Below are 20,518 nucleotides of genomic sequence, written 5' to 3'. Positions count from 1 at the left end.
AGGTTCACAGTAGAATTATTTAGTTGTGTATAAGTCACACGCTTCATGTACGTCATCGTTCAATCTGTTAAACAAACTCCATTTAACATATAAGGCAACATGTTTGTGTTGCTGCTTTGCTCAAAGTTATATACATAAGACATCAACTTACAGAAGCATTGCATGCTATTATTCATCTCTCTCAGTCCTCGTCTCTGTAACGATCTCAGTCCAAAAGTTATTGAACAAAGAAAGATATGATAGTTTCTTAAATAAATATTCTGCTTCAATCTTTTTGTTTTAACTTTCAAACATTTTTCCCAGAGGTCAAAGAAATGTCTCTTATATGGGGGCTTCCCTATGTGGCTTTATCTCCTAAACAGACCTTTACATAACACTGCTTCTGGCTTGAACAGAAACTAGCTGCTCGTCTCAGAGTCTTCGTGGACTGACGCGTCTGTAGAAGTGAAAGAAAACTTTCTCATTGAACTTCTTGAGGAGTTCTCTGTTGACATCATAGTTGGGTTTGTGTTGCCTCAGAGCGGTCTGAGGGGAGGTCATTACCAGCCTTCTGCAGACCAGTGGAACCTGTGCTGAGGTCTGTTTGGACTGATTGGTCTCACTGGTGAACAATTCGGACTAATTTGCCTCAGAGGGAATTAGAGGAAACTGTGGCTGATGTGAAGCAACAAACATGTTGACAAGAGTGATGTAACTTCTGTGGAGTTCACTTCATCAAAGAATCATCTCAGTTTTACCAAAGTTTTGTTCGACACTTTAAATGTGTTTTTTAAAAAAACAGAAGCAATTTTACATTAAACACTATTCACTAATGATGACGCGTTAAAGGAAATATAACAAGGCATGAATCAAATCTTCTTCCAAAGTCAAACTCAAACAGCAGCAGGAAAACGTTTTCCTCCAAGACATCTTGAAATATGTGACTTAAGGTTTAAGTTGCAGAGTAGACTGAACTTAAGGTTTAAGTTACAGAGTAGACTGGACTTAAGGTTTAAGTTGCAGAGTAGACTGAACTTAAGGTTTAAGTTACAGAGTAGACTGAACTTAAGGTTTAAGTTACAGAGTAGTCTGGACTAAAGGTTTAAGTAACAGAGTAGACTGGACGAAAGGTTTAAGTAACAGAGTAGACTGGACTTAAGGTGGAAGTCACAGAGTAGACTGGACTAAAGGTTTAAGTTGCAGAGTAGACTGGACTTAAGGTGGAAGTCACAGAGTAGACTGGACTAAAGGTTTAAGTTACAGAGTAGACTGGACTAAAGGTTTAAGTTACAGAGTAGACTGAACTTAAGGTTTAAGTTACAGAGTAGACTGGACTTAAGGTTTAAGTAACAGAGTAGACTGGACTAAAGGTTTAAGTTACAGAGTAGACTGAACTTAAGGTTTAAGTTACAGAGTAGACTGGACTAAAGGTTTAAGTAACAGAGTAGACTGGACTTAAGGTTTAAGTAACAGAGTAGACTGGACTAAAGGTGGAAGTTACAGAGTAGACTGGACTAAAGGTTTAAGTTAAGGAGTAGATTAGACTAAAGGTTTAAGTTAACGAGTAGACTGGACTAAAGGTTTAAGTTACAGCGTAGACTGGACTAAAGGTTTAAGTGAATCAGTAGACTAGACTAAAGGTTTAAGTTAGCGAGTAGACTGGACTAAAGGTTTAAGTAACAGAGTAGACTGAACTTAAGGTGGAAGTCACAGAGTAGAGTGGCTAAAGGTTTCAGTTAAGGAGTAGACTGGACTAAAACGTGAGATTTTGTTGCTAGACACGTCTGAACTTGGTGTGTCTTTAGGTTCCCAGAGGTTTGATCTGATATGTATGCGTTGGTGGTATAGTGGTTAGCATAGCTGCCTTCCAAGCAGTTGACCCGGGTTCGATTCCCGGCCAACGCATTTTTTCTTTTTGTTAGCTGAGGAACATTTAATTTTGCTTCTTGTACTGTAATAGTTGTTGTGATAGACTTGTGATATTTATATCCAGTTAGCAATAAGGTAGATGTTCAAAGTCTGCACAGCAAGAGTTTTTTGTTGAATTTACTATTATATATTGTCCTCTAGTTACGGAATTTAAATATAACATTACATGTATTACCATGAAGTCCAACACGAGGTTTATTTCCGTATATGTATTGTGTGTAACACAATATTATAAGTTGTATTTATAGACCGTAGTACAACATGAGGTGTTGTAACACGGAATGGCCACCAGAGGGCACTGTAGGCTGCTGCTTTTATTTTGAAGGAGGACGACATCGGAGCGGAAGTGCTTTGTTTCAAGGCCGGAAGTGTTTGTGTGAGACCGCAGCGTGAAAGACGCCGAGCTGAGACCGGACCCTGGTTCTGTCTGACCCACGTTGCTGCCTCCGGTCCCCGGGACGCTGCGCTTACCGCTGCGCTTACCGCTCCGGTACCGCAGCTGCTGCTGTTGAAGCTCCGCCGGTAGCCGGCTACTGCGCATGCGCGTCATGGCGGCGGGAAACGCGGCGGCGGTTGGAGACGTAGAAGAAGACGCGTCACAGCTGCTGTTTCCTAAAGGTACTACAACACTCTAGTCACACTGTGGTACTAGTACTTCTACTGCAGTACTACACACTGTGGTACTAGTACCTCTACTGCAGTACTGCACGCTGTGGTACTAGTACCTCTACTGCAGTACTGCACGCTGTGGTACTGGTACCTTTACTGTAGTACTACACAGTGTGATATTAGTACTTCTACTGCAGTACTACACAGTGTGATATTAGTACTTCTACTGCAGTACTACACACTGTGATATTAGTACTTCTACTGTAGTACTACACACTGTGGTACTACACACTGTGGTACTGGTACCTCTACTACAGTACTACACACTGTGGTACTGGTACCTCTACTACAATACTACACACTGTGGTACTGTTACCTCTACTACAGTACTACACACTGTGGTACTGGTACCTGTATTGCACTACTACACACTGTGGTACTGGTACCTCTACTACAATACTACACACTGTGGTACTGTTACCTCTACTACAGTACTACACACTGTGGTACTGGTACCTGTATTGCACTACTACACACTGTGGTACTGGTACCTCCACTGTAGTACTACACACTGTGGTACTGGTACCTCCACTGTAGTACTACACTGTTACATGAGAGAACTACAAACATGGCCGCCCTCCCCAGAGTTCGAGGGCTCGGAGACGCTGCTGAACTCCGAGGTGCACATGCTGCTGGAGCACCGCAAGCAGCAGAACGAGAGCGCCGAGGACGAGCAGGAGCTGTCCGAGGTCTTCATGAAGACGCTCAACTACACGGCCCGCTTCAGCCGCTTCAAGAACCGCGAGACCATCACCGCCGTGCGCAGGTGAGGACTCGGGTGGGGCCGCCTCCGGTCTCGGCGGTCCGACCCGGGTCTGATCCGGACCCCCTTCTGTTTCAGCCTGCTGCTGCAGAAGAAGCTGCACAAGTTTGAGCTCGCCAGTTTAGCCAACCTGTGCCCCGAAGCTGCAGAGGAGGCCAAGGCCCTGATCCCCAGGTGAGTCTGACCAGGACTAACCAGGACCAGACTAGACAGGACCGGACTAGACCCGGACTCAATAGGACAAGACTAACCAGGACCAGACTAGATTAGACTCGACCAGGACTAGACTCAACCCAGACTAGACCAGTAACCCTCCTTCCCGTGTCGGCAGCGTGGAGGGTCGGTTTGAAGACGAGGAGCTGCAGCAGATCCTGGACGACATCCAGACCAAGAGGAGCTTCCAGTACTGAGACCAGGTCCAGGTCCAGGACCCTTTTTATATTATCAGGACTGAACTGATTGATGGAGATCATGTGATCCGATGACATCACTCAGCTGATCTCGTTCTCTCAATAAACTTTACTTTGTTTTTTCTTACTTTGCTGCTGTGGTCTGTTGGTTTAAAGGTTCTTCTGGTTCTGGTTCCGGTCTTCAGAACCACTGTGTCTTCAACATTACGCTCTGAGCCACAGAAAGGAAATGAGACACTAAGTTATACAGGAAGTGAGTCATTAAGAGAGACAGGAAGGCAGGTCCAATCCCAATCTCCACCCTAAACCCTTGGGCCTTTAAAAGAGAAAGGAAGTGAGTCATTAAGAGAGACAGGAAGTGAGTCATTAAGAGAGACAGGAAGTGAGTCATTAAGAGAGACAGGAAGTGAGTCATTAAGAGAGACAGGAAGTGAGTCATTAAGAGAGGCAGGAAGTGAGTCATTAAGAGAGACGGGAAGTGAGTCATTAAGAGAGACGGGAAGTGAGTCATTAAGAGAGACAGGAAGTGAGTCATTAAGAGACAGGAAGTGAGTCATAGGCTCAATCCCAGTCTCCTCCCTCATGACTCACGGACTTTGAGGCTCCCGTGAAGTCCTTGAGGGTTTAGGGGTGTCCCAGTGTCACATGGTGGAGGGCCTGAGGGCTCTGTGGCGGACATGTTGAGCTCTTTATGAACCCTTTCAGTAAGTCAACATTAGATGCTGACTATGCCGAAGGGAATTACCCACAATGCACTTCAACATGACGTTAAACACGCAGTTCCCAATGGAAGAACGGAGACGTTAAAAAAAAGGTAAACAAAGAGGCACGTGGCCATTTAGCTGATAAAATACCTTTACAACATTATGGAACATAAAACACATGAATCAGAGGAATGCAAACAGAATATATATATATATTTTATATATATATTTTATATATATATATATATATATATATATATATATATGTATGTATGTATATATATATATGTATATATATATGTATGTATGTATATATATATATGTATGTATATATATGTATGTATATATATATATATGTATATATATATATATGTATGTATATATATATATATATATGTATATATATTTGTACATTCATCAAACATTTAATTTTGACAAAATGAGTAAATAAATAATTTAAAAGGACTTATCTCGTGAGGAAGACGTTCAAACCAGTGAATAAAAAGAATAAAATAAATACACAATATGTTTTAATGTAGTCACGTGATGTTGCAGTAAAGTGCTGTCATTCATATTCACACCATCAAGAACTCACAGACTCTCACACTCAACCACTCAGCAGCTGACGTCAGTGAGTCCCTGAGGGTTCAGGGCTCCAGGGTTTAGGGTGGAGATTGGGATTGGACCAGAAAGAGAGACAGGAAGTGAGTCATGAAGAGAGGCAGGAAGTGAGACATGAACTTTAATATTAAAGAGAAACAACAATAAAAGTCTTTTATGAACCCAGAGGATCAGCTAGACGTTGACGCAGTAGTCTGGTTCTGGGTCCCCAGAGCCCTGCAGGGTCCCGCAGGTCTCTGGCAGGACTCCGCTGGACGTCCTCGCCATCCTCATGGTGGTCCTGCCGGACAGCGTCCTCTCGTAGTCCATCAGCTGCCTCCAGAAACCAGCGTTGGGTCTGATGAAGGGACGCTGATCCAGAACCACTTCATGAGCCCGCCGGAGGCTGAGGGCTTCAAACCTGCAGACAGAGACCACCAAACTATCTTACTGAGACCACCTGGACCACGAAGACCACCAGACTGTATCTCACTGAGACCACCTGGACTACGAGGTACAAATACTGCGTTACAATTAGTGCCTCAAGTAGACAAAGAGGACCACACAGGGACAAAGGAGACCTCGTAGGGACAAAGGAGGGTTTTAGGGACAAAGGAGACCTCGTAGGGACAAAGGAGGGTTTTAGGGACAAAGGAGACCTCATAGGGACAAAGGAGGGTTTTAGGGACAAAGGAGACCTCATAGGGACAAAGGAGGGTTTCAGGGACAAAGGGGGCCTCGTAGGGACAAAGGAGGGTTTTAGGGACAAAGGAGACCTCGTAGGGACAAAGGAGGGTTTTAGGGACAAAGGAGACCTCGTAGGGACAAAGGAGGGTTTTAGGGACAAAGGAGACCTCATAGGGACAAAGGAGGGTTTCAGGGACAAAGGGGGCCTCGTAGGGACAAAGGAGGGTTTTAGGGACAAAGGAGACCTCATAGGGACAAAGGAGGGTTTCAGGGACAAAGGGGGCCTCGTAGGGACAAAGGAGGGTTTTAGGGACAAAGGAGACCTCATAGGGACAAAGGAGGGTTTCAGGGACAAAGGGGGCCTCGTAGGGACAAAGGGGGCTGCAGGTCTACCTCATCAGGTAGGCCATGACCAGAGTCGGGGATCGGCTACGGCCAGCGCTGCAGTGGACCAGAGTCCTTCCCGTCTGGTTCTGGTGGATCCGTTCTCCCACCAGGTCAAAGTAGAGCCTCAGGGGGGCGTGTGGCTGGTCCTGGACCGGGACGTGGAGCACTCGCAGGCCGTCCCGCTGAGGGTAGGACACGTCCTCCAGGCCGCTGGCGTTCACGATGAGCGTGATGTTCCTGCTGGAGAGGACGCTGGGGTTCAGGGCCGGGTCCAGACCGCTAAGGAGCAGCCCGGGGGACACCTGAGAGACCATGACCCTGAAGGACAATGTCCCCGCTGCAGACCTTCAGGAACACATGAATGGAGTTATGATTGTTGCTGTTGTGTCGTTGAAAAGACTGTAATATTACAAAAAAGTACGACACAAGGTGTATTTCCATGTGTATAACATAGTATTTATAGACTCTAGTATTACCATGAAGTACAACACGAAGTGTATTTACATGTGTATACTGTGTGTAACAGAGTATTTATAGACTAGTATTTTGCATTTTGATTTTGTACTTTTACTTAAAAAGGATGATGTCAGAAGTGGGATTCGAACCCACGCCTCCAGGGGAGACTGCGACCTGAACGCAGCGCCTTAGACCGCTCGGCCATCCTGACATGCTGCGTAGACTTTGGAGAGCATGAATATACACAAATATACACGGTGTACAGGTATTCGGGCAGATATATAGAGATATATATCTTGACAAGAATATAAATATAAACCTATAGAAACAGGTTCAGTTGTAAAGGATCGATCGCGTTATCGACTATCCGACTGTGAAAAACTGTCCGCGCGCATGCGCACACGTCTCGTGAGATGAGTCACTTCAGAGTTTAGTTTCTCGCTCGGGACCGTAAGTGCGCGCGCAGGTAAGCTCCTCTGTTTCTGTTCGATTAGAATACTGATACTGTTGTACTTTATGATATTATTGTTTATGACGATCATTACTGTTGTTCTAATGAATACACGTTTATAAAAACGGTGTATTTAAAGACAAGCGCGTTCACGCCAGCCTCCGGTCGTAAACGGGTCTCTCCAGTGTGCGCGCGCACCTTCCGGTGAACTACGTTGATCAAAAAACTTTTTTTATTTAATTGAGAGTACGTTCTGGCGATTCGGCTTCCGGGTCACGTGATAAAAGCGATCACCAAGAGCTCGACCGATACCAACTGGTCTGAACACACGTCATTCTCACCTGTTTACACCGGAAACAACAAGACTCCACTTCTAGGATTAACAGATTTTCAAAATAAAAGACCAAACGTTTTGTTTTTTTAACCAAAGAGCAGAGTTCATTGATTGATTGATTATTTATTATCTTTATGTAAAACCAGAGCTTTAAATTTTTTTTGAAAAAGTATTGTTTTCATGGGTGAACCCGTTTTGTCCTGATGTAGACCACATGACGATGAACACAGCCCGGGTCCCAGACCAGACCCAGAGAACTCTCATCCCAAAGGTCCGATATCACCCGAGCATCCAGACCCCGACGCCTGCAGCCAGACCCACACCCGCTACCTCGCGCCCCCCTCACACAGGGACCGGCAGCAAAGCGGTCCAGAAGAACCAGGACTCAGACAAGACCCCGCTGGTTAATCCAGGCCCCGCTGTGAGAGCCCGACGGGGCGCTCAGAAACCGCTTCAGAGGGCCGCTTCAGATCTGGTCCCTGACGGAGCGCCTCTCAGACCGGACCAGGTGCATCTAGGTCTGGGGCTCCGGGTGGACCGGCGCGTCGTGGAGGACGTGGAGGTTCTGACCCGCGGACAGAGTCTCAACCAGGAGTGGTTCGCCTGGAGGAAGAACCGCATCACGGCCTCCGTGGCCCACCGCCTCGCTCACTGCAACTTTGTTAAGGGCAAGACCAGGACCCCGCCCAGGTCCTACTTGAAGGCCATCACAGGTAGGCCACGCCCCCAGCCGCATGGCCACGCCCACTACACCTGACACAAACCATCACACAGATTCAAGGTGGGAACACTCAGACCTGTGACTCCACAGGGCAGGACCAGCGGGTCCAGACCAGAGCCATGGCCTGGGGGATCCAGACAGAGGCCACGGCGGTCCGCAGCTACCAGGTACCGATGAGGATGATGATGATTAGGAGGAGGAGGAGGATGATGATGATGATGATGATGATGATGATGTCGTCGTCGTCCCACAGAAAATGAAGAGCGAGGTGCTGGGCCGGCCAATCGTGGTCCAGGACTGCGGGCTGTTCCTGGACGCTCAGCGGCCCTGGTTGGCTGCGAGTCCTGACGGCATCGTGACGGACAGCCGGACCGGCCAATGGCTGCTCTGCCTGGAGGTGAAGTGTCCCTACAAGCACCGAGACAGACGGGTGGAGGACGCCTGCAGGGACGACCGCGCCTTCTGCCTGCAGCTCCAGGACGGACAGGTGAGTCCTCTACCTGTCTGTCCCTCACGTCCTCTCCCTGTCTGTCTCTAACATCCTCTAACTGTCTGTCTCTCCCTGTCTCTCTGTCCAGCCTCCATCCTACCGCCTGAAGACGTCCCACAGCTACTACACTCAGGTGCAGGTGCAGCTGGCGGTGCTGGGTCTCCAGCAGGCCGACCTGGTGGTCTTCACTCTGAAGGAGACGGCCATCGTCCCGGTGACCTTTGACCCCGAGCTGTGGGCGGAGACGCTGTCCAGACTGGAGACGTTTTACAAGGACGCCGTCCTGCCTCACCTGAGAGGGATGAGAGGGCCGGGCATGCCAGAGCTGTGAGCCTCACCTGTACTACTAGTTCTAGTACTAGTGGACTAATACTAGGAGAGTACTAGTAGTACTCCCACCAGGACAAACAAGATCCAGCTCATGTTGTATGAATAAATATATATCATGATGTCATGACTATTGAAAATGGTGAAAATAGTTAGGCAGACCTGTAAACTCCTGAGGGGTGAAAGGAGACAGCAGGGGGGCAATAAAACAAAATCACGACAAATTCATGATACTTATTATTTTATTTACCCAGAATCACACATTATGCACAGAGAAGATAATCTGACCCTAATAATAACAACAAGAAACATGTTAAGAACAATGAGGTCGTCCTCTACGACCAGGTCAGAGCTCAGGCCCTAAAGATAATAACTCATATACATTTACACTAAACACACAGTCAGGTTGAAGTTCTTCATGAACTTCTTGTCTTTGCTGCTCCGCCATGAGCCTTTTCCTGGAAGTCTCTTCTGCCTCCACCTCCTGCTTCATCTCCTCTGGTAGATGTTGTGGGCTGACATCCAGCTGCATCCTCCTCTCTGTGGCTCTGTGCAGCTTCATCTGTCTCTGGGCCTTGACCCTTGACCTGCTGGACCGGAAGTACACTGGCTGTGCTCATGAGAGTGAACACCGTTCAGACCGTTAACGTTAAAGTAAAAGCCTGCGGAAGGATCATTACCGATAAACGTCGTGAGGCCAGCTGACGGTAACGTAAATAACGTCATGAAGCTAGCTTACGGTAACGGAAATGACGCATGACGCATACGTTAACATTAACGTGATCAAACTGAAGCTAAATCTGACTAGCTTTAGATTAAAAAACATGGTGGTAAAGATTTGATGGGGATACCATGATAAAATATTCCGACACATAACTTGGATGTCGAGTTACCTTCGTGAGTTAAACAGCATATTAAATTGTTGCTAGCAAACAAGACTTACCTCTAAACTAGAGTTCATTGCTGATCCAGTTGTACCGACGGTAACTTCAACTTGGAGCGAAGGGATGAGACGTTGGAGAGTGACGTAGACGCTGGAGACAACGCTGATTGGCCGAGACTCGACACATCAAAGATGTTTTATTTGAGGCGATCACTCACGACATCCACTTTTCTCCGTGACTGCGGTTAGATGCATTCGAATTACTGACTTAACCGGACTGAAATCGAATTATCCCGTTCATGTAAACACCTTTGTTCGAATAATTGCGTTCCGACTACGATCCGATTAACACCCCTGAATAACTTGATCCTACGCGGTTGATAATTCGGACATCGCGGCATGTAAACGGTGAATTGGATTAGGAACTGGACTATGCGTCCTTGCGTATGATCAAGATCTGGACACCCTCCTCCCGCCCTCCCAGGTCGTGACCCGGAAGTCGAAAGAGACGATAAATTGTCACTGCCATGCTGGGAGAAACAAACTAAGTCCAGATACTAGCAGCTCCCTGCAGTAGCTAGCGAGCGCTGCTGCTAGTTCCCTGTTAGCTCCCCGCTAGCTCCCTGACAACCACCGTAGGTAGCTAGGTTCTCTCCATTATGAAGTAATGTATCACCACGAGATGTAATAAAACAGCGCCACCTATCGTATCGGATATGACATGCTTTCGGCCAATGACTGGTTCATTATTAAAGGAGCCACAGAAGAAGAACTTAATCTGATGTTTTATTAGGTTGAGTCTCTGAATATGATGTTGGATCCTTTAAAATTGATAAGAGTCCATGATACAAAACAAAAAAACAGGTTTAATGAGAGCTAAACTTTTAAATAAACTCCAAATGGGTGGTGATGACTCCTCCCCCTCCAGAGTTCACTGTGACCTCACCAGGTGAACAGAAAGGACCAATCGGCTCGCAGCAGGAGACAGTTCAGAGAGGAAAACGTCCTCCGGTCTGCTCTGACGGCTGATTGGCTGCTGAGACGGGCTGTCACGGATAGGGGCGGGGTTGGTGTTAGTGTGGGCGTGGCCTGTCCGTGGTGGGCGTGGCCTCACAGGTAACCCTCCTTCTTGAACTGCTCGTGCAGGATGTCTCGGTACTCGTCGAAGCCGCCGTCGATGCGTCCGACCTTCCCGTACTCGCACACCCACAGCTCCTTGCACACCAGCCGGATCAGACGCTCGTCGTGAGACACCAGGACGACTCCGCCCTGAAACATGACATCACAGGGTGAGCACACACCTGGGACACACCTGTCCACGTGGACTAGACACATCAGAGCAGTGTTTGTTGACAGAAAGTGAGTGACAGAAAACAATGTGTATAACCAGAGTCAATGGTTCCCCAAACAGAACCTAAGAAGAGTCAATGGCTCCCCCAATAAAACCAGAGGTCACAGGATTTTTAGATCTTATGTATGTTCTGTTTAGTGAAGTCTCTGTGATATCAGACTAAACACATCATCCCTCATTCCTCTCTTGTTTCGTCCTTCCTTCCTTCTTTCCTTACTCTGAACTTGTTGAGGGCTTTGGCCAGAGCCTCGATGGTCTCCATGTCCAGGTGATTGGTCGGCTCATCAAGGATGTAGAAGTTTGGACTGAAGCACAGAGAGACAACAACATCATCATCACATCATCATCACGTCTTCATCACTAACAGCTGGACCCGGAGCTTTCCACTACCATGGCATGGTCATCTGGGCGAAGGCCACCCGGCTCTTCTGCCCCCCCGACAGGCTGGCCACCGGCCGGGTGGCCAGCTCCCCGGTGATGCCGTAACCGCCCAGCTGGTGGCGGTACTCCTCCTCCGTCCGCCCTGCGACAGAGACAACCAATCAGATGGCCTAAGGCTACGGCAACCATCGGCCAATTAGACGGCCTGAAGCTACGGCAACCATCGGCCAATCAGATGGTCTGAAGCTACGGCAACCATCGGCCAATAAGATGGCCTGAAGCTACAGCAACCATCGGCCAATCAGATGGCCTGAAGCTACGGCAACCATCGGCCAATCTACAGGAGTGACCCGTAGCTTTGGGCGATGTGATTGGCCGATGGTTGCCTCTGTGTGGTGTAGTGGTCCTTACCGGGGAAGCGGTTGAGCAGCAGCTCGATGGAGCAGACGTTCAGGTCCAGCTGGTCCACGTGGTGCTGACTGAAGTACCCGATCTTCAGGTTCCTGATGAGAACCAGAACCACCGTCAACAGTTTGTTTACTGAACCTTTTACTGCTCAGGGAACCGTTTAGTCTCTTTCAGAAAACATTTACAGACACTGAAGAATCAATGGTTCCCTGAAGAGAGTCAATGGTTCCCTACAGAGAGTCAATGGTTCCCTGAAGATAGTCAATGGTTCCCTACATAGAGTCAATGGTTCCCTACAGAGAGTCAATGGTTCTCTACAAACCAAACAGTGTCAATGGTTCCCTGAAGAGAGTCAATGGTTCCCTGAAGAGAGTCAATGGTTCCCTACAGAGAGTCAATGGTTCCCTACAGAGAGTCAATGGTTGCCTGAAGATAGTCAATGGTTCCCTACAGAGAGTCAATGGTTCCCTACAGAGAGTTAATGGTTCCCTACAGAGAGTCAATGGTTCCCTGAAGATAGTCAATGGTTCCCTGAAGATAGTCAATGGTTCCCTACAGAGAGTCAATGGTTCTCTACAAACCAAACAGTGTCAATGGTTCCCTGAAGAGAGTCAATGGTTCCCTGAAGAGAGTCAATGGTTCCCTACAGAGAGTCAATGGTTCCCTGAAGATAGTCAATGGTTCCCTGAAGATAGTCAATGGTTCCCTACAGAGAGTCAATGGTTCCCTACAGAGAGTCAATGGTTCCCTACAGAGAGTCAATGGTTCTCTACAAACCAAGCAGTGTCAATGGTTCCCCAAAGAGTCAATAGTTTAGGTAAACATATTCAGGTCAGTGCTCTGCTGTGATTGGTCCGTTGGTTGTCTCACCTGTGAGATTGTCTCATTCCGCCCACAGGCGTCAACTCGCCCATCAGCAGCTTGAGGACGGTCGTTTTGCCGGCGCCGTTTTCACCGACCTGATGGGAAATAATACGGGACCTCACAAACAATAACAGTCCTGATTCTGAATTATTGATTATTGATTTTTTTTTTTAAATTTTTTTTACTGATGACGTACGATGCAGATGCGAGACTCGAGGTCAGCCGACACGTTGAGTCCAGAGAAGAGAGGACGGTCTTTAGAGTAATAGAACTCCACTTCATCCAGCTGCAGGATGGGAGGAGACAACTTCTCAAAGTTATCTGGGAACCTGGAGGAGAAGCACATCATCATGATCATCATCATGATCATCATCATCAGTGTCTCAGTCAGTCAGCTCATGTATTCACATCATCTCCTCACCTTAAAGTGACCTCAGTTTCTTTCTCCAGGGGCTTGAGCTCAGGTCTGCAGGAGAAACACATGTTCAGGTGTGTACTGCGAGTACTAGGATATACTACAAGGTCAGAGTACTGGGATATACTACAAGGTCAGAGTACGAGGATATAGAACAAGGATAGAGTACTAGGTTATAGTAACGAGTCATGGTAGCAGGATGTAGTACCAGGTATCTTAATGGTGTGTACCAGGTGTGTACATGGTGTGTACGCGGTGTGTACCTAGTGTGTACATGGTGTGTACATGGTGTGTACATGGTGTGAATACTCACAGTCTCTCCAGCAGTTTCAGTTTGCTCTGGACCTGAGCTGCTCTATTAGCGTTGTACCGAAATCTGTCAATAAACACCTGAAATACAAACACACACCAGAGTCAGAAGCAATGCATGTATGTATACAGACAGTACCTGTATGTGCTGTCTGTACTGCAGCAGTAGTAACTGTATGTGCTGTCTGTACTGCAGCAGTAGTAACTGTATGTGATGTCTGTACTGCAGCAGTAGTACCTGTGTGTGCTGTCTGTACTGCAGCAGTAGTACCTTTGTGTGCTGTATGTACTGCAGCAGTAGTACCTGGATGAGTTGTCTGTACTGCAGCAGTAGTACCTGTATGCGCTGTCTGTACCGCAGCAGTAGTAACTGTATGTGCTGTCTGTACTGCAGTAGTAGTATCTTTGTGCGCTGTCTGTACTGCTGCAGTAGTACCTGGATGGGTTGTCTGTACTGCAGCAGTAGTACCCGCATGTGCTGTCTGTACTGCAGCAGTAGTACCTGTATGTGCTGTCTGGACTGCAGCAGCAGTACCTGGATGAGTTGTCTGTACTGCAGCAGTAGTACCTGTATGTGCTGTCTGTACTGCAGCAGTAGTACCTGCGTGTGCTGTCTGTACTGCAGCGATGGTACATTTGCGTGCTGTCTGTACTGCTGCAGTAGTACCCGGGTGAGTTGTCTGTACTGCAGCAGTAGTACCTGCATGTGCTGTCTGTACTGCAGCAGTAGTACCTGTGTGTGGTGTCTGTACTGCTGCAGTAATACCCGTGTGTGCTGTCTGTACTGCAGTAGTACCTGTGCGTGCTGTCTGTACTGCAGCAGTGATACCCGTGTGTGCTGTCTGTACTGCAACAGTAGTACCTGCGTGTGCTGTCTGTATTGCAGCAGGGGTACCTGTATGTGCTGTCTGTGCTGCAGCAGTGGTACCTGTATGTGCTGTCTGTACTGCAGCAGTGGTACCTGTATGTGCTGTCTGTACTGCAGCAGTGGTACCTGTGTGTACTGTCTGTACTGCAGCAGCAGTACCTGTATGTGCTGTCTGTACTGCAGCGGTGGTACCTGTGTGTGCTGTCTGTACTGCAGTAGTAGTACCTGTATGTGCTGTCTGTACTGCAGCAGTGGTACCTGTATGTGCTGTCTGTACTGCAGCAGGGGTACCTGTATGTGCTGTCTGTACTGCAGCAGTAGTAACTGTATGTGCTGTCTGTACTGCAGCAGTGGTACCTGTATGTGCTGTCTGTACTGCAGCAGTGGTACCTGTATGTGCTGTCTGTACTGCAGCTGCGCCTCGTATTCTCTCTGTTGGTTCTTCAGCCGATCTTCTTTGGTCTTGACAAAGTTCTCGTAGTCGCCACGGTAACTGTCCAGCCTCTGGGAGTGCAGGTGCACGATGTCGGTTACCACGGCGTTCAGGAAGTTACGGTCGTGGGAGACGACCAAAATGGTGGACTGCCAGGTCTGTGGGGGGGTTGGAGTTAGCTCGGGGATAACGCTCGCACTGCTTTCAATGAGGAATGCTAACAGGAAGGTAACTGACCTGCAGGTAGGTCTCCAGCCACAGAATGGCCCTCACATCCAGCATGTTGGTGGGCTCTGAAACACAGAGTACATCAGAGTACTACCACAGTACATCAGAGTACTACCACAGTACTACTGCTGGTACCACTAACCACACTATGGCCTTGCTAAAAACCTCATAGCACTACTAGTACTCCTCTTACTACTACCTCCTGCCTCTTCCTCCTAGACCCTACCTCCTTGGCCCTACCTCCTTGGCCCTACCTCTGCCTTCTTGGCTCTACCTCTTCCTCCTAGGCCCTACCGCCTAGGCCCTACCTCCTTGGCCCTACCTAGGCCCTACTTCTTCCTCATAGGCCCTACTTCTGCCTCTTTGGCCTTACCTCCTGCCTCTTCCTCCTGGGCCTTACCTCCTAGGCCCTACCGCCTAGGCCCTACCTCCTAGGCCCTACCTCCTAGGCCATACTTCTTCCTCATAGGCCCTACTTCTGCCTCTTTGGCCTTACCTCCTGCCTCTTCCTCCTGGGCCTTACCTCCTAGGCCCTACCGCCTAGGCCCTACCTCCTAGGCCCTACTTCTTCCTCATAGGCCCTACCGCTTTCTCCTAGGCCCTACTTCTGCCCTACCGCCTAGGCCCTGCCTCCTTGGCCCTACCTCCTAGGCCCTACCTCCTGCTTCAAACTCAGGGTGTGTTATTGATCATTCTGGTCACATCTGTTGCTTCTGTCCATCCTGGTAGAGGATCCTTCTCTGTTGCTCTATGAAGCTTCTTCCTGTTTCCTGTTAAAGGGTTTTACTGAGTTGATCCTGATCCGATGTGAGGTCCTGGGACACGATGTCATGAGTACAGACTCTAGAGACCTGAGGGGAGTCTGTGATTCTGGGCTATACAAAATAAACTGAATTAAAAAACACCATTACTATTATTAGTACCAGCACTCCAACTGGTTCCAGTAATCCCGTTAGTACTCGTAGTACTACAAGAGGATCTGACTCACCATCCAGCAGCAGCAGATCCGGCCTGAAGAGGAGACAGAAGGTAGATGATGAGGCTCAGACAGACAGACAGACAGACAGACAGACAGACAGACAGACACTCACCGAGCAAACAGAGCTCTGGCCAAAGCCAGCCTCATCCTCCATCCTCCTGAGAACTCCCTGCACACAGACGCTCACGTTACGATGATATCATACAGTACAGTGTGAGAGAGAGAGAGAGAGAGAGAGAGAGAGAGAGATGTGTGTGTGTGTGTATATATATATATATATACATATATATATATATATATATATATATACATATACATATATATATATATATATATATATATATATATATATATATATATATATATATATATATATATATATATATATATATATATATACATATATATATATATATATATATATATATATATATACATATATATATATATATATATATATATATATATATATACATATATATATATATATATATATATATATATATATATATATATATATATATATATATATATATATATAAATAACTCACCTGGTAGTCTGCTGTTGCATCTTGGGAGAGAATCCGAGACCGGCCAGGATGACGGAGGCTCTGATTGGATGAGACGGACGTCAGTCAGACACCACACGACTGCACAGGACTCACACGACTGCACAGGACTCACACGACTGCACAGTACTCACACGACTGCACAGTACTCACACGACTGCACAGTACTACATCACAGTATTTTGACTGAAAACAGGAAGAAGAGCTCAACAACAACCAACTGACAGAAGATGAAGAACATGAGCTGGAGAAAGACGTTCAGCCAGAAGACGATCATCTGAAGTATCGTAAGCAGCTAAAGTATCCAAAAGTACCCGTGGTATACATGTATTTTAAAGTATCCACAGTATTCTAAAGTATCCAAAGTAAAGAAGTTGCAGAGTAGACTGGACTGAGTACATTATAGTACATTATAGTACATCATAGTATAGTATAGTACATTAAGTAGTAGCATACCGGGCTGGAGCTTTGTCGGCTTCGATCTCCTCCAGCTTTGCGTAGATCTCCGTCAGTCTGACGCTCTCCAACCCGTCAGAGCTGAAACAGAAGAACCATGAAACACCTCATGAAGTATGATGATAAACATGTATGATGATAAACATGATGTATGATGTTAAACATGTATGATGATGGACATGTATGATGATAAAGCAACATAATGTTATGCCATAAACATAACGCTACACAATAAACATAACATGGTGTTCTATGATAATAAACATAACCAGGTGTTCCTTACGTCCCGTTGGCGATGCGGGCGTTCAGCGTGCGCTCCTCTCCCAGCAGCCCCTCCCTCAGGGTGTCGCTCAGCAGGACGCTCTGCAGCGCCCCCGTGTCGTCGCCCGCCACTTCCTGTTCCACGTGGAGGATGGAGATGTGGGGCGGGACCCGCAGGTTACGGATGGCCAACATCTTCAACAGCGTCGTCTTCCCCAACCCGTTACGACCAATCAGACCGTACCGCCGGCCCGTCGCCAGAGATAGCTCCGCCCCCTGAAGCAAACACCTAAGACAGAAAGACATCCATTAATTACCTCTGATCTATAAACTAACCATTAAACCTGAGAGATGAACTCACCTTTAAACTAACCCTTAAACCTGAGAGATGAACTCACCTTTAAACTAACCCTTAAACCTGAGAGATGAACTCACCTTTAAACTAACCCTTAAACCTGAGAGATGAACTCACCTTTAAACTAACCCTTAAACCTGAGAGATGAACTCACCTTTAAACTAACCCTTAAACCTGAGAGATGAACTCACCGTTAAACTAACCCTTAAACCTAAGAGATGAACTCACCTTTAAACTAACCCTTAAACCTGAGAGATGAACTCACCTTTAAACTAACCCTTAAACCTAAGAGATGAACTCACCTTTAAACTAACCCTTAAACCTGAGAGATGAACTCACCTTTAAACTAACCCTTAAACCTGAGAGATGAACTCACCTTTCTCCAAACGAAACATCAAAGTTCTCGATGCGGATGTCGTAGCTGCGGTTCTTCCCTGATTGGTCGACTCGGTTCTCCTTCTTACTGCTGGCCTGACTGGCCGACGCCTCCTCCAGCACTCTGAGAGAGGAGGGAGGACAGGTGAGGACAGGACAGGTGAGGTGAGGACACGTAAAGACAGGTGAGAGGAGGACAGGTGAGAGAAGGATACGTGAAGACAGGTGAGGACAGATAAAGACAGGTAAGGTGAGGACAGGTAAAGACAGATGAGGTGAGGACAGGTGAAGACAGATGAGGTGAGGACAGGTGAAGACATGACAGGTAAAGACAGGTGAGTTGAAGACAGGTGAGTTGAGGACAGGTGAAGACAGGTGATGACAGGTGAGGTGAGGACAGGTAAAGACAGGTGATGACAGGTGAGGTGAGGACAGGTAAAGACAGGTGAGGACAGGTGAGGTGAGGACAGGTAAAGACAGGTGGGACAGGTGATGACAAGTGAGGTGAGAACAGGTGAGTTGAGGACAGGTGATGACAGGTGAGGACAGGTGAGGTGAGGACAGGTACTGACATTGGAGTGGCGGGCTTCAGGCAGTCCTTCTCGTTCCGGCGCTCATGCTTAGCTTTTAGCTTGGCCTCGGCCTTCTCCAGTTTCTTGGCGTCCACCGTCTGGAGACAGGAAGTGATGCGTTTAAAGTCACATGTTCAAACCCACCAATCAGAGATCAGCTGTTTCCTTCATAATGACTGAGGCGTAGAGGGACTCACAGTGTTCTGGCCGCGCTTCATCATCCAGATGCCTTGAACGTCGTCCGCTGCACAGACTGAAGCAGGAGAACACGTCACTTCACAGAGCTCACGCCAACAGGAGAGAGCTCTCTGAGGCGGCAGGTTATGGGTTCTTACCGCTGTCCGCCGATATCTGAGAGAGCTGCACCGGAGCGTCCAGCAGCACCTGCCTCTGAGCGCCGTGGTGGCTGTTCCTGTTCAACGCACACAACGCGGTGTTCCTCTCAAATCCATCAATCCAGACGGAAACAAAACATATCCCAAAGGAAGCGTGGCATTCCAGACAGAAACACGACGTTACAGAAACCAAATGTAATGAATTTAGGTAAAACATAATAATAAAGTCGCCAAGACAACAATTCAAAAGTATTGAACCTGGAGACAGATGTCTCTAAAGGGAACAGAACCTTACAGCTTCAGGGTGTTGAACATCTGGAGACAGATGTCTCTGACGTGGTCCTCGTTCTTGCGGTCAGCTGACACCTCCTGCAGGACTCCGCCCACGGCCTCGTAGACCTCCTCTCCATCCTCGAAGTCTCCTCCACAGCTGTGCAGCACGCCTGCAACACAAGCTGCTGTAGTACTGCTGTAATACTGCATGTACTACTACTGTAATACTGCTTGTAGTACTGTTGTAGTACTGCTTGTAGTACTGCTGTAATACTACCTATAGTACTGCTGTAATACTTCATGTAGTACTACTGTAATACTTCATATAGTACTGTTGTAATACTATAGTCTATCTGGTAATACTTCTGGCAGTACTTCTAATAGTACTTCCAGTAGTACTTCTGGTAGTACTTCTATTAGTACGTCCAGTAGTATATCTGGTAGTGCTTCTGGTAGTACTTCCAGTAATATATATGGCAGTACTTCTGGTTAAACTTCCAGTAGTATATCTGGTAGTACTTCAGTAGTACTTATGGCAATACTTCCAGTAGTATATATGGTAGCACTTCTGGTAGTATATATTGTAGTACTTCTGGCAATACTGCCAGTAGTATATCTGGTAGTACTTCTGGTAATACTTCCGGTAGTATATATGATAGTACTTCTGGTAGTATATCCGATAGTTCCTGCTCACCGGCTGTAGCCCTGAAGCTAAGCCGGGTCTCGGGGCTCGCAGCCCGCATCGAGCCACGCGCCACCCGGTGTCCTCCTGTGAGCAGGACGGCGTTAGCTCGTTAGCTCTGGAGCTCAGAGCACCAGACGAGTCGGCCCGTGAGCGGCTCCACCGGCCCGGCAGACGGAGGGTCTGTCCCCGCTAACAGTGGCTCTGTCCCCGGCTACTCACCCGTGATGTAGTCGAAAACCTCCGTGTCAATCTGTGGAAACTCACTCCTCAGGATGTCCACGTACGTCGCCATGATACCCGGCCTTGGACACTGTCGCGGACACGCATGCGTCGATATGCGACAGCGCCGGGCATTCTGGGGGATGTAGTTGTCGTGTCGGTTGAGGCGACGTGATGGGGTAAATAATACTACAAAACACGCAAAGGGGGAAAGAATATTGTGTTTTTGTTTGTTATCATGATGAATGTCTTTATATTACATGGTATTATATAATATAATATACCATAATAATATGTAATATAACATATAATATGAGATAGCATACTATTATATAATATACCATTAGAGAATGTAATATAATACCAAATGTTATAATATAATATATTTTGAT

At 47.2% G+C, this 20,518-nt stretch overlaps 4 protein-coding genes and 2 non-coding genes across 7 annotated transcripts; 3 read left to right on the top strand and 3 right to left on the bottom strand.

The window, feature by feature from the left end:
• Positions 1-1,812: 1,812 nt before the first annotated feature.
• trnag-ucc (transfer RNA glycine (anticodon UCC)) lies at positions 1,813-1,884 on the top strand. The gene has a single exon. It is a non-coding gene; the product is annotated as a tRNA-Gly (tRNA).
• A 376-nt stretch (positions 1,885-2,260) lies between these two features.
• polr2d (RNA polymerase II subunit D) lies at positions 2,261-3,877 on the top strand. The gene is made up of 4 exons (XM_068585367.1): positions 2,261-2,526; positions 3,163-3,343; positions 3,419-3,514; positions 3,672-3,877. Exons 1-4 carry the CDS (start codon positions 2,448-2,450, stop codon positions 3,748-3,750), a joined length of 435 nt encoding a protein of 144 aa, XP_068441468.1. The 5' UTR covers positions 2,261-2,447; the 3' UTR covers positions 3,751-3,877.
• Positions 3,878-5,174: 1,297 nt separating this feature from the next.
• LOC137790452 (dual specificity protein phosphatase 14-like) lies at positions 5,175-10,339 on the bottom strand. 2 transcript variants are annotated; one of them, XM_068584704.1, is made up of 3 exons: positions 9,851-10,339; positions 6,135-6,473; positions 5,175-5,475 (listed from the first exon to the last, which is right to left on the bottom strand). In XM_068584704.1, the coding sequence occupies exons 2-3, from the start codon at positions 6,440-6,442 to the stop codon at positions 5,250-5,252; spliced, it is 534 nt and encodes a 177-aa protein (XP_068440805.1). In that variant the 5' UTR covers positions 6,443-6,473; positions 9,851-10,339; the 3' UTR covers positions 5,175-5,249. The 2 variants fall into 2 exon arrangements, 1 of the variants encoding a protein (XP_068440805.1); XR_011077919.1 differs by lacking the exons at positions 5,175-5,475; positions 6,135-6,473 and adding an exon at positions 9,132-9,517.
• On the bottom strand, positions 6,713-6,795 carry trnal-cag (transfer RNA leucine (anticodon CAG)). The gene has a single exon. It is a non-coding gene; the product is annotated as a tRNA-Leu (tRNA).
• LOC137790451 (uncharacterized) lies at positions 7,002-9,131 on the top strand. The gene is made up of 5 exons (XM_068584703.1): positions 7,002-7,050; positions 7,579-8,082; positions 8,181-8,257; positions 8,344-8,577; positions 8,669-9,131. Exons 2-5 carry the CDS (start codon positions 7,584-7,586, stop codon positions 8,909-8,911), a joined length of 1,053 nt encoding a protein of 350 aa, XP_068440804.1. The 5' UTR covers positions 7,002-7,050; positions 7,579-7,583; the 3' UTR covers positions 8,912-9,131.
• Positions 10,340-10,560: 221 nt separating the features above from the next.
• abcf3 (ATP-binding cassette, sub-family F (GCN20), member 3) lies at positions 10,561-20,217 on the bottom strand. The gene is made up of 21 exons (XM_068584702.1): positions 20,127-20,217; positions 19,245-19,392; positions 18,950-19,026; positions 18,812-18,867; positions 18,615-18,712; positions 18,044-18,166; positions 17,335-17,601; positions 17,052-17,132; positions 16,578-16,637; positions 16,139-16,195; positions 16,036-16,058; positions 15,057-15,112; positions 14,777-14,977; positions 13,523-13,599; positions 13,216-13,260; positions 12,991-13,123; positions 12,801-12,889; positions 11,934-12,025; positions 11,532-11,664; positions 11,359-11,446; positions 10,561-11,059 (listed from the first exon to the last, which is right to left on the bottom strand). The coding sequence occupies exons 1-21, from the start codon at positions 20,197-20,199 to the stop codon at positions 10,901-10,903; spliced, it is 2,136 nt and encodes a 711-aa protein (XP_068440803.1). The 5' UTR covers positions 20,200-20,217; the 3' UTR covers positions 10,561-10,900.
• Between the last annotated feature and the right edge of the window lie 301 nt (positions 20,218-20,518).

The sequence above is a fragment of the Clinocottus analis genome, unplaced genomic scaffold (genome assembly GCF_023055335.1).
Source record: "Clinocottus analis isolate CAN_PGR_092001 unplaced genomic scaffold, fCliAna1.0.p SCAF_2, whole genome shotgun sequence".
Classification (NCBI taxonomy): domain Eukaryota; kingdom Metazoa; phylum Chordata; class Actinopteri; order Perciformes; family Cottidae; genus Clinocottus; species Clinocottus analis.
The sequence above is the reverse complement of the archived record's forward strand: the minus strand, read 5'-3'. Positions and strand labels throughout refer to the sequence as shown.